Raw genomic sequence first — 17,549 nt, 5'->3', positions numbered from 1 at the left:
TTAAGATTGCCTACTTCAAATATTCTCTCCCTTTCCCTCTCTCTCTCTCTCTCTTCTCATTATCTATATATTTATATTTACTATTTTAAAGAAAAACACCCACAATAAATCGTAAGAAAGAAAGTATAGATCTTTTGTAAGATTTATTAAAGCATCCTATAACAAATTTCGAGTAGGATATAACTTTTATTTTAATAATTAGAAAAAGATAAATATATTTATAGTAACATATTTTCGAATGAGAAAAAGAAGAAGAAAAAGAAAAGAACACAAAAAGGAAGGAAAAAAGTCTAATAGAAATAGAGAAAAAAAAACCACCCCCCTAGCCCCAAAAAAAAACCCAGCTGTAAACAGAAAGATTCACTTTCTAAATTCACACACGGTATTCTCATTTTCGTTGTCTCGATTAGCATAGAATTGGGAGACAGAAGACCGATCTAAACGAACAGAACTATGGAGAGAGATACAGAGAGAGAGAGAGAGAGAGAGACGCACACTTCGAAACGTAGATTAGAAAGAGCCCGAGAAGAAAAGGTAATGAGCTGCTGCGCCGATGTGTGTAGAGTAATAGAAAGGTAGAAAGAAAAAAAATAGGGAATGAAAAAAGAAGCTGGAAATAGAGAGAGAGAGAGAGAGAGAGAGAGAGAGAGAGAGAGAAAGGGGGAGAACATCATCACTTGGTGGATCCATACAACCGTCCATACACCCACCCACACATAGAACATGCGTACACGCATAGAATAGCATCGTCACGAGCACACAAAGCTGCACGCCAATCGCGTGGTGTGTTTTTAACACGAGCTTGGAATCGTATTCCGACCTTGTTGACGTTAACATGAACTTCCAAGATAGTAAAAAACAGAGATTATATATGTATATATATATAGAAAGAGAGAAAGAAAAAGTGAAAGAGAGAGAGAGAGAACGATAGAAATAACAGCAAGCGACTGTGACAAAAGGGGGACAAAAGGCAACGGGTGGAGAATAAAATGTGTAAGAGAAAGAGAGAGAGAGAGAGAGACGAATAGATAGACAGATATACAGAGAGCAGAAGAGAACGAGAGAGTTGAGGCAAGCGTTGGTTGCGGGGGTTGGACTCTGCTTCGGTCGTCATGGCGACAAGCAATCCCGGGACCCACGGAGCTCGTCGCTAGGGTTGGTCGAAAAGGGTGGCCCAGGGCGTCTGCTGGCCAGGTTAGGCTGGGCATATTCCGAATGTCACTCGACAAGGGGACACAAGGATCTTCTCTCTCTCTCTCCCTCTCTCTCTCTCTTTGCCATTTACCCTACACACGTTCAGAGAGAGAGAGAGAGAGAGAGATTGAACGAGGCAGGCCAAGATGGCCGACGACGCGACACCCACCATGTCAATAACACCCTTCTTCGACGCAAAGCAACGTTCTCTCATCCCCTCCATTTATTCTTCTCTTCTCTTTCAGTCGCGTTCTCTCTCTCTCTCTCTCTCTCTCTTTCTCTCGCTCGTTTCAGCGACCTTTCAACGAGAACTCGACTCTCTTCGGCGAATATCTCTCTCTCTCTCTCTCTCTCTATCTCTCGGCACCATTTTCTCCGGCTTCTTGCCTTCGATGGTAATTAACGCGACCTCCTGCTCTCGATGAAAAGAGGAATGGGGAGGGTGGGAGGACGGACCGGAGGATGGAGAGGACACACGAGAAGCAGCAAGGGCGTAATTCCGTTAAGTGTCTTCGTAAACTTCGTTAGCTGCATTTCCCTGACATTACTCACCCTCTCCTCTTCCTCCCACTTGTACTGATGATGCCGGGGGTGTCTACGCGAACTTACCCCTTTTGCTTTTCAACTCTATACGAGTTGTATACTATACCTCTATGCTTATAGCTATATCTCTATATTATAGCTACCTCTCTCTCTCTCTCTCTCTCTCTTTTTTTAATTTTTTTCTTTTCTCCTTACGCTTCGAGATTGCTTTCTATTGAATACCACCTACCATATTTCTCGTTTATTTGTGTTTAGATATCTCGCAATGTTCTCACAGGGTTAGACGAATTTTTCTTTTTAAAAAGACGATTAGATGCGAGAAGATCGACAGATGGTCCAGGAGAAAGATTTTCGTTATATATTAAAATATAATAATAATAATAATAATGTGGAGAAGAGAGAGAGAAAGATAAAGAGAGATATGGAGTAGATAGATAGAAGTTTTCGCGCTCGAATGAACGAGAAAATATGTTACATAGAATATTTGCCCGTTCGCCGCCTTTCGACTATCGACTAAGCACAATGAACGCAGGGATCTGGAAATTCGAGACTATTCACCCATTTTCCGAGGTATAATGTTTTCGAATTGGGAACGGTATGAAAAAAAAAAAAGAAGAAAAAAGAAGGTAAAGAAAGAAAATAGAAAAAAGAAAAATAAAAACTAGGAGAAAATAGACCGTAATCTCGAAAAATGACCCCCCCTCCACCTTTCTTTTTTTTTTACACGAATGTTTATAAAATTAAATAGCGAATAAAATAATTACTCACGAGACTGACGCATGAGGTCATCGAACGCCCTTTCAATATCCTCTGTAACAAACATTAAAAAACACACAGAGTAAGTTTTCTAGAATTTTTTATATATATATATACTCATTATATTACATTTCTATAATATGTGATTTGTGTTACTTCATTAGATTTATTTATTAATTCTATACGATGAAAAATCTCATGAAAAAATTTTAATTAATCGTTTAAATTGGGACAAGAACAAAAACAATACAAAAAATAATAAATACGAAATAGGAAAAGGAAGAGTAAGAGAAATAAGGTGCAATAAAATAACATTGAAATCGATAGAAAATGGAAGTTAAGAAAATAAAGAAGAAAAGTATATAGAAAGAGAAATAGAGAGAGAGTGAAAGAGTGAAAGAGTGAAAGGTGCAAGCAGCAAGTAAAGAGAGAGAACAAACGAAGAAAAATTCCCTTTGGCACAGTATACGGAACAAAATTGAAAGGATCTTCGCTAATAGGTATTATATTTTTCATTCCTCCATAGGAGAAACGGATTATGGGCCTGTCAGAAGCCTAATAACTGGTCTTGAGGCCCCGGCACATCTGATACGAGAAAAGGACCCTTTCTTATATACAATGTGCGTATTAAATACTAATCGCAATGCGCACGAGCAAACGATCGCGCAATATAATGCGACGACGAGTTATATGGGCGAGCATATAGGATCTTCAAAGGGCACCGACTCGTAGAAAAAAGAAAGAAGAAAGAGAAAAAGAAAAAGAAAAAAAGAAAAGAAGAAGAAGAAAAGTAAAAACAGACCAGAGAAACGATGTTGAGTTCTTTGCGACGACGACGTTGACGTTGACGTTGACGTTTTTGTAACACGTTACAACCCTATACCTTGAAATTTGTACGAGAAAAGATTAGCAATCGGTAGGAACAAAATTTTAAATTAAAAAAAGGTACTCTTAGTATTTTTAATAAACGCGTGTTTCCATTTCCCTTCTCCGTTTCTATTTCTTAGATGTGAGAAAGAAAAGAGAAAGAGAAAGAGAGGGAAAAAATTAGGGATTAGAAAATAATTTTACAAGAATAAATATAGAAGATTGTCAATGAATATATTATTACACAAATAATAGAATATTTGGTAAAGGGGCCATTTTGTTGAATGCAACCGAGCGATTTTCTCTTGGAAAGAACTCGTGGCAATTTCCACCATGATTTCGGTTCACTTCGAAAAGGGATTGGTACGTGTGTGAGGGTGGTTTTCTGGTAAGGGAGTAAACCCTAAAACGAAGGGTTGCATCTCCTACTATATATATATATATATATGGGAAGATTGATGGCGCGGAATTTCACCCCCCTAGGGACGGCCACAGAGATATAGCAGAGAATATTATCCCTCGGGAAGCCGTGTAATGAAAGCGTTTCGGCACCCCCATGCATCGTATCATCCCCTTGGCAATATAACTTACCTCTCTAGATAGAAATCCGTACATATATATATATATATATATTTGTATATATATATATGTATATATAGATATGCATGTATAAACCTTAAAAAGAATCTTTGTGTGTGTTTATGTGTACTGCCCAGCTGCAGAATAGCTACCACGCCCTCTTTTATTTTTCATCCCTTCGTTCGAGAATTAACGTCAGCGAGTAGGAAAAGATTGTTTGTTAAAGTTAAAGGCTCTTGCTCTTAAATAAAATCAATTGATAAGAAGAAAAAGAAAAAGAAAAAGAGATACGTCATGGTCGACCATTAAATTCATAATCACATATCATCCCTCTGACTAATCGACGCCATTTTCTAATGAAAAATGGTGCCAATAAATTCAGTCTAATACAACGACGTGACACGACAAATAAACAATATTTATAAAGGATCCTTAATAATAAACAAAACAAATCAAAAACAAAAAGAATTCTAACAAAATTAGAGAATTGATTGATTGATGACTTCTTCTTCTTCTTCTTTATAAAATACAAAAGGGAGAAATGAAAAAGTAGGATAAAGAAAGAAAAAAAGAAAAGAAAAAAAAGAAAGAATAATAAGGTCACATAGGAGCAAAGGAGGGAAAGGGATGAAGCAGGCGAGGGGGGAGGCAGGGAGTTTGGAAAAGGGCGGTAGGTAGGTAGGTAGGTAGGTAGGTAGGTAGTGCCGTCTCGAAGGGCAGAGAACGGGAGCTCTCGATTCATCCTTGGAGAATAATATGACGGAAACGTCAGTCAATTAATAAGCATAACGAACCTGACTAATTTCCGCTTTTGTTTGGTGCCTTTGGATGGATGAATAAGTGGCCATTATGCGGCTTTTATGATTGGTCAGATCCGTATCGCGACAGCCGGTTCTGCTTTTGAAATCCCGCAAGTAGTGCGCGCGCGCACCTTGTTGGAGGAGCCGAAGCTGAAGCTGGAGCTGGAGCTGGAGGAGGTGGGGGAGGAGAGGGGAGGGGGTGGAGGTGGAGGAAACTTCGCTAGCAAAACGCGCGGGCGGCAAGCCTTTTTATTATTTAACCGCGTACACGTGCCGACGACGGAATCGTTTTCGTTTCTATCCCCCCGCCCCCCCCTCACACACCCCTCCCACTCGCGTTCTGTATATGATATGTTCTCTCTCTCTCTCTCTCTCTCTCTTTTGAAGATAGACGTTTATCTATCTTTCTCTGTCGGTCTTTCTCACGCGTGCTCTGCGACTCTGTCGGCAGCTCTTAATTCTTCTTAGCTCTTTGTCCTATACCTTTTCTTATACATTTTTTTTTTTCCTTTTCTAAAGAAGAAACCGCGACTTGAACCGAGATATCGATCGGAGACGATCGAGATCGAGATCGAGATCGAGATTCAGTTTTGTTTAGTTTATCAGTACCGGTCCTTTTTTCTTTTCTTTCGTTCTTTTTACTTATTTTATTAACTTATTGATTTTACATCAAGATTTCGTATTTGATCAGGTGAATCTGATTAGACGTAATGAAGATTATTATTTAAATGCAACAGTTTGTCGAGAAGATTTTCTTTCGTTTTCTTATACGATTGTTAATGTTGGATAAACTTTGTTTATAATTAAAAACCGATGTTATATATATATATATATTTTTTTTTTTCTAATGCAAACGTAATTAGATTTTATTTTTGTTCTTTTTTTTTTTTTATTCCGTTTAGTTTTTGAAAGAAGACCGCGAAATATCAGCGTACCTTTTCAAAAAGTTACAAAAACTTCAGATAAGAATATAAAGAGGAAACTTTAACTGAACGCGATGTAGACCCCATTTTTTCTTTTCTTTCTTATCTTATATATCTCGAGAGATTGAGGGAGATAAAAATATTACGAGGTAAACTGCGTCATGGTTGTTGGTTGACCGGATCATAGACTCCTTACTTGAGGAAGAAAGAGACGAAAAGATGTGCCAAGATGAACAACGGATCGTTCGATAGTTAAATCAAAATCCTGAAAACGACAAATGGGACAGATTTGTTAACACGTTCGCGGACGTGAATGCTATTAGCGCATTCAAATTGTAAAAAGCCAATTATTTTGAATTTTATTTGATATGCCCTTAAGTTTTTGTAATTATCATACCTGTAAACGTAAAAACTAATTGATTCTTTGATATACGATAGTGTGACTGCCCTTATAAAATGTGCGTTTAATCAAATTTTCGATATCACGATTAATTTAAGAAATAAAACGCGACCGATCGTCACTTTTTTTTCCTCCCTGAAATTTTCTTTCCGTCAGCGAAAACGTGTTAAGTATCGAAGGATAAAATGGAAGAAGATGTACACCCGTTAGATGTTTCCGTCGTAACCAGTTTCAACGAGCGAAGCAATCTCGCGAAGGGTGCGTTTACATCCTATGGAATCGAAGCCTCGTCTCAATCCCTCCCCTCCCCCTCTCTCATCATATATACCACGATTTGTCCCTTTCGCGAGAGGAAGAAAGAGAGAGAGAGAGAGAGGGAGAGAGAGTTGTCCCGAGGGGATTGAAATTAAAATGACAATGAGGGCAGATCCGAAGGGTGGCTAAAAATGCGTACCCTTGGCATCGGCCAATCAGCTGCGAATCCCAGGACGCCATCGCGACCCTTTTTACTCTCTCTCTCTCTCTCTCTATCTCCGTTTCTCTCTTTCTTTTACATTTTTCTTTCCTCCTCTGCTTCTTTCATTCCCTCGTATCCCATCTCTTCTTCCTTTCAAGTTCTCTACTACGCTACCATTACTATGACACAACATGCATACTTTTCTTCGTACTGGGAGAAGAGCCCACGAAATGAAAACGTTTAATGCGCGGTGATCCTTTAGAGGAGTTTTCAAACCCCTCCGTTGATTTCGTTAGCCTGCTGCTGCTGCTGCTGCTGCATGCTACGAAAGAGAGAGAGAGAGAGAGAAAGAGAGAAAAAAAAATTTACGAGCAAAATACGAAGTACATCGTTGGAGGAATCGTCGAATGGATGATAGGAAAAGGAGGGTTACCCCTTTTATCTCTTTCTTTCTCTTTTTCTATTTCTTATTCGAGAGAGTAAGTGGAATTTTGTTGATCCTTTCTCTCTCTCTCTCTATATATATATCTTCCCTTCTATTCTGTTACCATCATTTAAAATCTTCTTCTTCATCGTCATTTATCTTTATCTTTTTCTAACCTTCCAAAATTGAAGATAGAGAGAGAGAGAAAGAGAAAATGAAAATTGCAGAAAAAGGGAAAAAGAATAGAAAGAAAATAAGAATTGAAGTAAGAGACGGAAAATGGGAATTGTAGGAAAAGATAGAGGAAAGGAGAATGAGGAAGAGAAACAAAACAAAAAAATCAAAACAAGAAACAGATATATAGAAAACGAGAACAGTAGAAAGAGAAAGAAAATGAGGACGGAGTAATGGAGAAAACTGAACAAGAAATATATACATAGCAGCAGCAGCAGCAGCAGCAGCAGATATATCCTTCCCCACGTATACAGAGACACGCGTACGTAGAACGTCGAAGAGAAGTAAGTGGGAGAGAAGGGTAGGTGGGTGGGATGGGGGTAGAGGGTGGGGGACGGGGAGGTAGGGAAAGAGATAGCAGAGATAGAGAAGAGAGAGAGAGGGTGGGAGGGAGGGGGAGGGGGGTCTTTTCATGTCGCCTCCTCTCGGTTTTCCGCAGGAAGAGCACAACCCCTGGCTGCGTGTGACAGCCATTTTAATTCCGAGCCCCGAGGGGGCCCCTGATTTTCATTCCCCATGATGGAACATCAGCCGCCTTTCCTCATCCTTCCCTTCCCTTCCCTTCCCTTCCCTTCCCTCCTTCCCTCTTTTTCTTTCTCATCTCTTTTCGCTCGTGGAAAGCTTTCAACGAATAAGGTCTCTTTCTCTGTTCAATCAACGACGACACGAAGAGGAGAGAACGTTAGCAGACTGTTAGAGGACGGAGACCACCACCGAGATGATCACCGTGTGCTGCTGCTGCTGCTGCTGCTGTCGGCTATCTCGGCTGTCGCATCGCGAATCGAATAAAAGCCTCGCCTAGATGGGGCTTTTTCAGGCTTTACAAGAATAGGGGGAAAGGGACCACGGTTTCTATCCCTCTTTTTCTCTCCTTTTTTGCAACCAACAGCAACGACGACGGCCGTTTAATTTCGGGAATAAGAACGCTAAGCGAGCCACCACCACCACCACCACCATCAAATTGCCTCTTCCTCTTCCTCATCTTTTCTCTTCCTTTATTCCTTCCTTCCATCCTTTCTTCCCTTCTTCCTTCCTTCTCTTTCTCTCTCTCTCTCTCATTCTCTCCCTATGACTCGACTCTCGGTGAAAGTTTGGAGCCCATGTTCAAGCTAGATTCACGTTTCTCGCTACAACGCGGAGAACGCATTATTCTTGTTTCTCTATGGGGAAAAGAGGGAAAGAGAGTTTGAATTTTCCCACTCGACCATCACAACTTTTCAGATGATTTTATACTTTTCTCTTTTTCTTTCGATACTTTCAAGGCAAGAGAGAAAGAGAGAGAGAGAAAGAGAGAAACAAATGTGCATTTTTATATAGACATGTGCACGCACGAACCGAAACGATTTTCATTAGGTTTGATTACATTTTTGTTTTCGGATCGTATTATTCAACGTTTTGCGTGAATTTGCATCGGGCAAAATTCTCCAAATAAATTTTTCAATTTACACGATTCGTTAATCGTTCGGAAGGAATTATATTCACGTAACAATTGCGATATTTGAGTAATATTAACAAGAGAGAGAGAGAGAGGTAGAGATTAACAAAGATCAGTAAAAAGTTATACAGAAACTGAGATAAAATGGTAAAAGTATCCTTTCCTCTTTGGACGATAATAAACAGTATGCGATAATGAGTCTAATTGTTGTTACAACCATGAAAATGGAACCACTTTGTTAAACGTATGTACAATATGTAAATGAAATGATTGTTTTGAGCAAACAATAACGACGACGGGGAGCTAGTGCTCAACGTTGATCGAGTCGAACCGTTTACGGCCGATTAAATTTAATTTATAAATAACTGTCCGCACGATTTCATTCTTCCCAACGATATACTCGCACACACATACACACATATATATATATACAATATACATTTCATTAAAATGGACCAATCAAATGTTCTCTTATTTTTTGTCTTCTTAAAAACATTTTCAAAATTATTTTTGGTTTTATTTAAATCTCTTTACAAAGCCGATTCGAAAGAACGCACGGAATTACGTTACTAAATAAATGCGAAACATTTTTTTACGTATTCGATTTTACATGCCAGACAGGAAACACCCAGCAATGTGCCCGATTTTTCAAAAAGAAACAATAAATCGCGGCAATACGCATTCTCATTCCGATATGAAATTCGCATTTTCGCGATAGATATTCCGATCGTTATTTTTACCAATTTTTTTCTCTCGATATAATACCATTTTGGAAAATAAGAGATATACAAATAATTTCGACTGATTAAATATGAGAGAAAGAGATATGTTTTTTTTTCGTCAGTCTGTTTCTTATATTAAATTGAATTTACCGTTATATTTAAATAATAAACGTGTATATTTTATGCTGATCATTTATTGCGCAAAGTGGTTGGTGAGATATTTTAAATAAAAGAATAAACAAATATAAAATAAGACCCCATTACCGATAGTCTCTCTCTCCCTCTCTCTTTTTGTTAATAAATAATAATCATGCCAGGAAATAAACGTTTTGGTGAATAAACAAGAATATCGTATAGGAGACACTTGTTGGTCAATAATTTTTAAATTACGTTACATCTCCCTCACTCCCGCGTATCACCGCGCCAGGAAGATAATTTCCACGGTCATGAAATTTCCAAATGGTTTCGAATTTGTTTCGCATTATTTTCCCTTCAAATTACTGTAAAATTACGTGCTCGATGTGAATGCACGGGACAATGATACACACTTACATACGTACGCGCATATGTTTGTCTGTACTTATAAATTCATTTTGTATTACATCGATTTGTCGAGACAGATGATCGAAATGGAAAAAAAAAAAGAGAGATAATATTTCGGCTTTATTCAATGTTTTGCTCTTTTAATTTATCAGTTTAACAGTAACAAAAATCTGCGTTTTAACTAATTATCTCGATCAAAATAATACAATAAATAAAAAAAAAAAAAAAGAAAAAAGAATATTCAATAACGACTAAATTCAAGCATCCCAACAGATGCACACATTACTACGTAATATTAATTATAGAGATTCAAATAGCTAAGACTTCATTAGTAAAAAGTCACCGAGAGTCAAAACAAAGAAACATTATCACCGACATCAGCAATATCAAGAACGGATAGGGAATGTACGTTATCTACGGGTTAATCCAAGCTAGCTAGAAGAGTAGAAATGGAAGGTATACAGGCGAAAATTGCGGCATCTCTACTTCATTTTTTTGCGCTAGTACGCGTCTTTTTTTTCCCTTCTCATTCATCGTGCGATATCTCTCGGTTGTGAAGCTGCAGCACCAGCACCAGCACCAGCACCAGCACCAGCACCAGCACCGGCACTGACAGCACATCGCGACTTTTCTTCTCATTACTCGGTTGGACCTCATCCTCGTGCTACTACCACTACTCTTTCGTTTCTTTCCCTCTCACGAATAGAAGCAAGCAAGCAAGCAAGCAAGCAAGTAGGCAAGCAAGCAAGCAAGCAAGCAAGTAGGCAAGTAGTGGTAGGAACCCTCGAGCCCTCAGTTGCAGCGCCATCATCCGTCCCTGGGCTCACTTCACTCGCTCACTGACTCACCGGGGGCGTCTAATAATGTCGCCAGCCAGGCGTTCCACGTTCCACCCCTGATTCAAACCACCCTCCCACAGTCACGTTCCTGGACGGGTAGGATAGAACGAGGGGGTTGAACGGGTGAGAGACTACGGGGGGTGGCTCGGGTACGTACTGCCTGCACCATCTCTGCTGCCGACGAAATGAGCCTCGCTTCGCCAGTCTTCCATCTTTCTCCCTCTCTCTTTAGCTAGCTAGCTAGCTAGCTAGCTATCTCATGCCACTAGCTACCCCACTTTCAACCTACCACAGCCAACAACCAGAGCCGTTTCCGTAACCACCACCACCACCACCACCACCACCACCATCACTATACGTCTCATCATCCTCGTTCTAGCCGCGGGGGAAAGCAGCGAGAAAACACCTCGTACTCGGCTATCGTTCTTAGCTTCTTTCTCTTTCTTTTTTTGTTCTTCTTTCTTTTCTTCTTCTTTTTTTTTCTTTTTCCTTTTTATGTTTTTATTTTTTTCCTCCCTTTTGTGTTTTTCCTTTTTTTTTTTTTCTGCATAGGATAGAGAGCAGACTGCTGCGTTCCTGGTTGACCGATTACTTTCGTACCTCGACGCTTTTATTACTGTGGACTTTTTCTCCGAGGGGTTAATTTGTCCTTTTTTTTCTTTTTCTTTTTCTTTTTTTTTTGATTCGTGACTTTGGAAATGTTAGAAATAGGTTTTTTTCTTTTTTCTATTTTTCTGGAATTGCGAGAATGAGATTTAGCGATTAGAATTAATTTTACATTTGGATTACGTACTCCGATGAATTTTCATTTACGTTTTAGCAATGAGGCAGCTTATATTTCTCTACTATGGGATTAGAGAAATAATGGAATAGATTTTTATTTTTATCGTATTATCACCTTGATTAAGATTATTGATAGAGAGAGAGCGGGAGAGAGAAAGAGAGAGAGAGAGAGAGAGCTTTTAAACGCTGAAAACATTTATATCGGATTCTCTTTCTTTATATTTTTTATTCGACAATATGTCCATGATATTGGCAGCCGACTTACGACGTAATCGCTGAGATTATTCTATCGCTCAAAAGCTTTCCCTTCCCTCCCCCAATCCTCCCCCTGCCCCCATAGAAAATGTTTCTGTCAAACAAACACGATCTTCTTTCTTTTTTGTCTAAAAAAAAAATTATTAAATGTTTGAAATAATTTTCTCTCTTTTTTTATATATATTATTGTATTTTCTGACTTCGGAAACACTCGTTTTCACCCTCGTCAACAACATAGAAGCTGATCATCGATAAATATGACCGACGAGTAGCAATATCCTTGAGTGAACACGTGCGATCGTTAACAAAGGACTAGTCTTCTACGAAGAATGAGAGAAAGAGAGAGAGAGAGAGAGAGAAAGAAAGAGATAGATACCGATAAAAATAACTTCATTCGTGGTTCACGAATCATCGTGTAAATCTCCCTCTCCAAATACTATTTATTACTTTTTCACTCGAATATACTCTGTGTACCATCATAAATTTTCTCTTATTTCTTTGATCGTTCGTAAATGATTCCCTTACGTGTTAATAATTAATTCGTCTCGCTTTTTACGAACGACAAAGATCTCCGAGAAATAATGATTGATAAAATATTATCGTAGATTCTAGCGTATAATTTAACGACTTTGAGATATTTTGTTGTTATCGGTTACAACAAATCTGATTCGAATTAGAATATCAAGTTTTTAAATAATAATATAAAACTCGTAGCATTAAAACGAAGAGATTGATTTTTCTAATTGACAAAGTTTTGTCCACGTCGATGTTAAAATTCATGATCGTAATTATAAAAAAAGAAAAAAACACCGTACCAATAAAAGTAAATAAATAGAATTTACATTAATCAACTTAAAACCTTACGAGATCCTTACGTAATAAAAAATATTTTCTCTTTTAATAAAATCCAAATGAATCTCGAATAAAAAAAAAAAGAAAATAGGGAATAGACGAAAAAAAAAAGAGAAGAAGAAGAAGAAGAGAAAGAAACAGAAAAAAAACAGAAAAGAAAAAAAAAAGATAAAAGATTTAGAGAATAAAAGAAGTACGTAGGATATATCAATTTGAATAGAAGGCAAGGTTCGAATGGGAACACCCGTTAGATTATTTGGCTTCATGGTGCGGGGAATATACTATGCCAATATGACGTGGAGGGCTTGTTCACAGCGAGGGTGGTGGTAGCCATGGTAACGGCGGCACCCGTGAGTGTCGGCTCCAACGCCACCCGAGTCGTCCCTCATCTCCCTCCTCCTTTTCAACCACCCTCTCTCCTCCTCCTCCTCCTATTCCAACCCCGTACACCACCGCCATCACCGACGCCACTACTATCGCCTCTTGCTCACCCCCTCGTGTACGCCACCGACATCAGCACAGCATCAGCAACAGCAGCATCAGCAGCAGCAGCAGCAGCAGCAGCGGCAGCAACAGCAGCAGCAGCGGCAGCATCGACACCCTTCAACCCCCCTCTGTGGACCAGGAGGGCGAAAGCCACTCTCCTACCCTCGAAAGCCCTCCTCTAACAGCTCTCTCTGTATGTGTCTACGTGTGTGTCTTTCTCTCTCTCTCTCTCACTCTCTCTGTGTCTATATAGAGGCAGGGCAGGGTGCCTACCGCCTCCACGATCAATATGGTGGACAGACGCACCGACACCCTCCAGGGAAAGGCCAATTCGATTTACTAAATTTTCTCCTTCCCCTACTTTTTTCTCTCTCTCTTTCTCTTTTTTATATTCTAAAGGTTTTGCCAGTCTTTCTATTTTTATGTTTACATTCGTACGTGTATTGAGTTGTTGGAAAGAAAGGGATGCTTTTTCTTAGCTTCACGGATAATGATTTAGTAAAAAAATAACTAATGATATTTGATAGTTTTATTTAATATTGTTTTGTTTTTAAATTATTAAGCTAAGAGAGAGAGAGAGAGATTAAGATTGATTTGATATATTAAATTGTCCCTATATTATATCTTTTTCGTTATCATTTCGTTTAAGAAAATGTTTGGAAATATTTGAGTAGAGTTGTTCTGTCTGATTACAAACGGTTATTACTACTTTCGAGTTTTTACTACTTCGTTGTATATGTAATAATTTAGTTTATCTAGTAGTAAAAGCACACGGACACATACACAACGGAAAGTCTACATTTCATTTTCATTTTTCCACTAATTCTTGAACGATCATTTTAAATGATTAGTTTCTAAGATGATCTACTTTACGTATCAATGAAAGTTCAATTTTGATTATAAAAAGAAAACGCCTACGATATTTCACTTGAATACGTTGATCCATAGGATCGAAGTGAGGACATGGAAATGCAATTAATAATAAATCTTAGTCTTTCTCTCTTTCTCATTATATCAAAGAATTCTCTAGTAGTGAGATTCAGGTGAGCAAACAGGCCCGCGGCCGAAAATCCTGTAGCAGCAGCAGCAGCAGCAACAGGATTTAATCTTTCGCCCGTGAGCAATCCCGTTCATTTTCGAAAACCGTTACCCCCTAAGGGAAGATTTTAAGTCTCCTTTTTGAAAGAATCAAGAAAAGGGCAGAAGAAAAAAAAGAGGAGGATAGATTTAAATGCAGCGCTAAGAAAAAGTTATAAAAAAGAAAAAAAAGAAAAACAAAACAAAAAAAAAAATAGATGTACAAGAAATCTCCATTTTGTTTTACTCTACTTTATGATTTTTTTTTTTTTATGCTACTACGAGGGTAGATAGAAAGATACAAAAAGCAATTAAAATATACTTTTGTTATGGAAAAAATATAAAAGGACAAAGTCAGGTAAGAGAAGGTGACGCAGTTGGCCCTTTTGAAACTGGAATTGTTGAAGGGGCAGCGGCGAATGAGCAAGCGTTTCGTCGGCTTCTCCGATTTCAAGCGTCTAACCGCTTTCACAGGGCGCACACTTTACTTTGCTTTGCTTTCTCGGAGCGCGATGGTGGCGACAATAAAACTTCAAAAAAATCATCAGTAGACGCGCCGACACCGCCGGACCTGGCATATCGAAGGTCTAACCCTTTTCTTCCTTTCTCTTTCTCTTTCTCTCTCTCGAAAAGATATCAAATAAAGTCGATAGAGAAATTCTAGTAGATTTGGATTCAGAGAGAATCATTCGATTGGACGTCTTGAGATTGTGTTAATTAGCCTGTTATTAATTAGGATCTCTCATATTTTCATTTATTTTCGAATTATTAAATTTTACGTAATCCCATTTAATTAACAAATATATATATATATATATATATGTATATATATGTTATAGAAGAGAAAAATCCTAATAACAAAATAAGTCGAGCAACAATTCCCAGCTTGTCTTTGATCTTACTCGCACTTTGAAATCTAACAAAAATGATACCACAAAAGAGAAAAAGTCAATAGAGAGATCGTTCTGTGGGTACCCGCACCACACGTGCGCATACGAGTAGGAGGAAGTACGAACACAAACGTACAAATCACAATTGCTGCGAGACATAAGGCATTTGATAGCCTTCATGGAGTGTAGAAAAGGGGTGGCAGTATGCACGCAGTGTACAGAGATATAAAGTGCAACAGAGATAAATGGATACAAAGATAGAGAGATAAAGAGAGAGAGAGGGAGAGAAGGAGAGAGAGAGAGAGATAAAGCGAACGTGATGAAACCCTCCCAGTCACATCTCAGTGGGTGGATAGCGAAACAGGGGGGTAACTTTGATTGGTCAGCTATCGTGTGCACACGCGCATAGGCAGTGCACTACTGGTTTGCATTACTAATTCCCAGCTCCAGGCTTAACTATCCCATTTGGATCCAAGTTGCCGTCCATCTGGGGTGCACGAGCATCACACACAGTTCTATTCCTCCCTCTCCCTCCCCACCCACTGCCTTTCCGCTTCTCCCTCTAATAAGCCCATTTTCCTCTTTCCTGCATCCTCATCCTCTTGCCCCCTTTGCCCGCTCGCACCCTCACCTTCGTCCTGGCCTTTACAGGATAATATAGACTGTTCGTTGCACAACCAATGGCAAACGGGCCTTGTTAATTAGCGCCTAAGAAGGCAATGCGTTTACTGCCACAAAGCGAAAGATGAAACCATAGCGTATATGTGTAGATATGTATGGTCACTAAATAAGCTTATTATATAGGATTTTAGATTAACATTATATTACGTATCATTAATTGTTCATTCATTTTCTTTCACCTTTACGTTAGATTTGATTTTACGAATATACGACAATTTGAAAGTGTTATAAGCCATATGCAGCAATTCAGGGAGAGAAGAAATTGGTCGTTATTTATTTGACATATATTCTCTCTCTTTCTCTCTATCTCTCTATCTATCCTGTTATTTTTTGAACCCTTTAAAAGTTTTCGCCTTCTTCATATCCATCTCTCATCATGTCAGTTAGAACTTACACTTCAATTTTCTTCTAGCAGCTTTGGGCATCGCATCCCCTAGGCACTGTTTACGTTCGCCATTCTGACGTATAACACGGACCATTATCGTTACGGTTCTAAAGAAGACGCACCAACATTTCTATGTTGAAAAAAAGAAAAGAAAAAGAAAAAGAAAAAAAAAAGAAAGAAAAATGAAACAAGAGAGAAAAGAGGAAACATCGTGGAAACGTAGCTTGTTAGTAGTAACTTATTATTACGGGAGAGGCACACTCCACTGAAAACTAGAGAAGAGTCCTCCTTCTACTTCTTCTCGGCCTCTTTCCTACTTTCTAGAATCCCTCAGTTGTGAGAAACGAAAAATAGAGTAGAGAAAAAAAAAAACAAAACAAAAAGAAGTAGAAGAAAAAAAGAAAGGTAAGAAAGGTAAGAAAGGAACAAAAATTTGCGAGAAAGGGAAAGAAGAGGAGCTTGCTTCTTGATGGTAGCTAGCAATTCCGAGTTTGATGATGGCGACGAGTAGAATGAGAAAAAAAGAGGAATATATAGAGAAAGATGAGGCGGGGGGGGGCAGAAACGAGGGATGATAAGAAGAAAGAAGGAAGGAAGGAAGGAAGGAAGGAAGAGGAAAGGGACAATGAGGAAGATGCTGAAGAAGCTCGAGTAGCTTCGAGAGAACTCGCGAGAAGCTTTGTTTGGACAATTTTTTATCTGTCGTACTACACGTTGTTGTCCTTATGATCATCCTTCGGTTCTTCTTGAAAAAGACTCGAGTGTGTTTGCGAGCTTTCTTCGAGGATAATACCTCGATCGATCGTAGTTGAAATTACGATTGAAAAATTATAAGTTATTAAACGACATTTGTGTGATTTTTTTTGTTTTGTTTTTTCTTTCCTCCCCATCCCCTCCAATTATCGTCCTCGTAACGTAAATAATTAATTTCGATTATATTCGCTCATATTTATATGCAATTGAGATTGAATTGTTGTGTCAGAAACTAATAATAATAATAATAGGACCAAGATTCGTTGAGAATTCGTAAAGAAAAATGTGGAATATGCGAAAGGGAAATAATCGGTGGCGTTCGTACTTTTGCCAAGAACTGTACGTCACTTACGTGGCAAATATGAGCATTACAAGAGAGAAAAAAGGGGAGGAGAGAGAGAGAGAGAGAGGGAGCGAGTATAGGGACCCCCTATAGGGCTGAACGATCGGGGTAAATATGGCCACTGTAATGGCGACCAGGCACGATATTTTACTCTTCGACGCGTTCGATGTTACCATCGAAAGTGTTTATAACGTTAGAAAAATAGATTGTGACCTTGATTTTTTGGGGAGATTTTTTTTTATTTTTTTACATGAAATAAACACAGGGAAGAAAAGAAAAAAAAATGAAAACTTGTTCCAAAGAAACCTGTTAGAAAGAAGAAATTTTT

At 38.6% G+C, this 17,549-nt stretch overlaps 1 protein-coding gene across 2 annotated transcripts in view; it reads right to left on the bottom strand.

Annotated features, from left to right (window-relative positions):
* The window catches only part of LOC122513992 (Fanconi anemia group J protein-like), a 44,536-nt gene that overhangs the window by 7,591 nt on the left and 19,396 nt on the right, over positions 1–17,549 (bottom strand). The window contains exon 5 of one of the 2 annotated variants that reach the window (XM_043630567.1): positions 2,506–2,547. The exons of the other annotated variant lie outside the window; for it this stretch is intronic. Within the exon in view, the coding sequence (XP_043486502.1) occupies positions 2,506–2,547 (42 nt within the window). The remainder of the gene's footprint in view (positions 1–2,505; positions 2,548–17,549) is intronic. 2 annotated transcript variants of the gene reach the window in all.

The sequence above is a fragment of the Polistes fuscatus genome, unplaced genomic scaffold, assembly GCF_010416935.1.
Source record: "Polistes fuscatus isolate 324 unplaced genomic scaffold, CU_Pfus_HIC Scaffold13, whole genome shotgun sequence".
Classification (NCBI taxonomy): domain Eukaryota; kingdom Metazoa; phylum Arthropoda; class Insecta; order Hymenoptera; family Vespidae; genus Polistes; species Polistes fuscatus.
The sequence above is the reverse complement of the archived record's forward strand: the minus strand, read 5'-3'. Positions and strand labels throughout refer to the sequence as shown.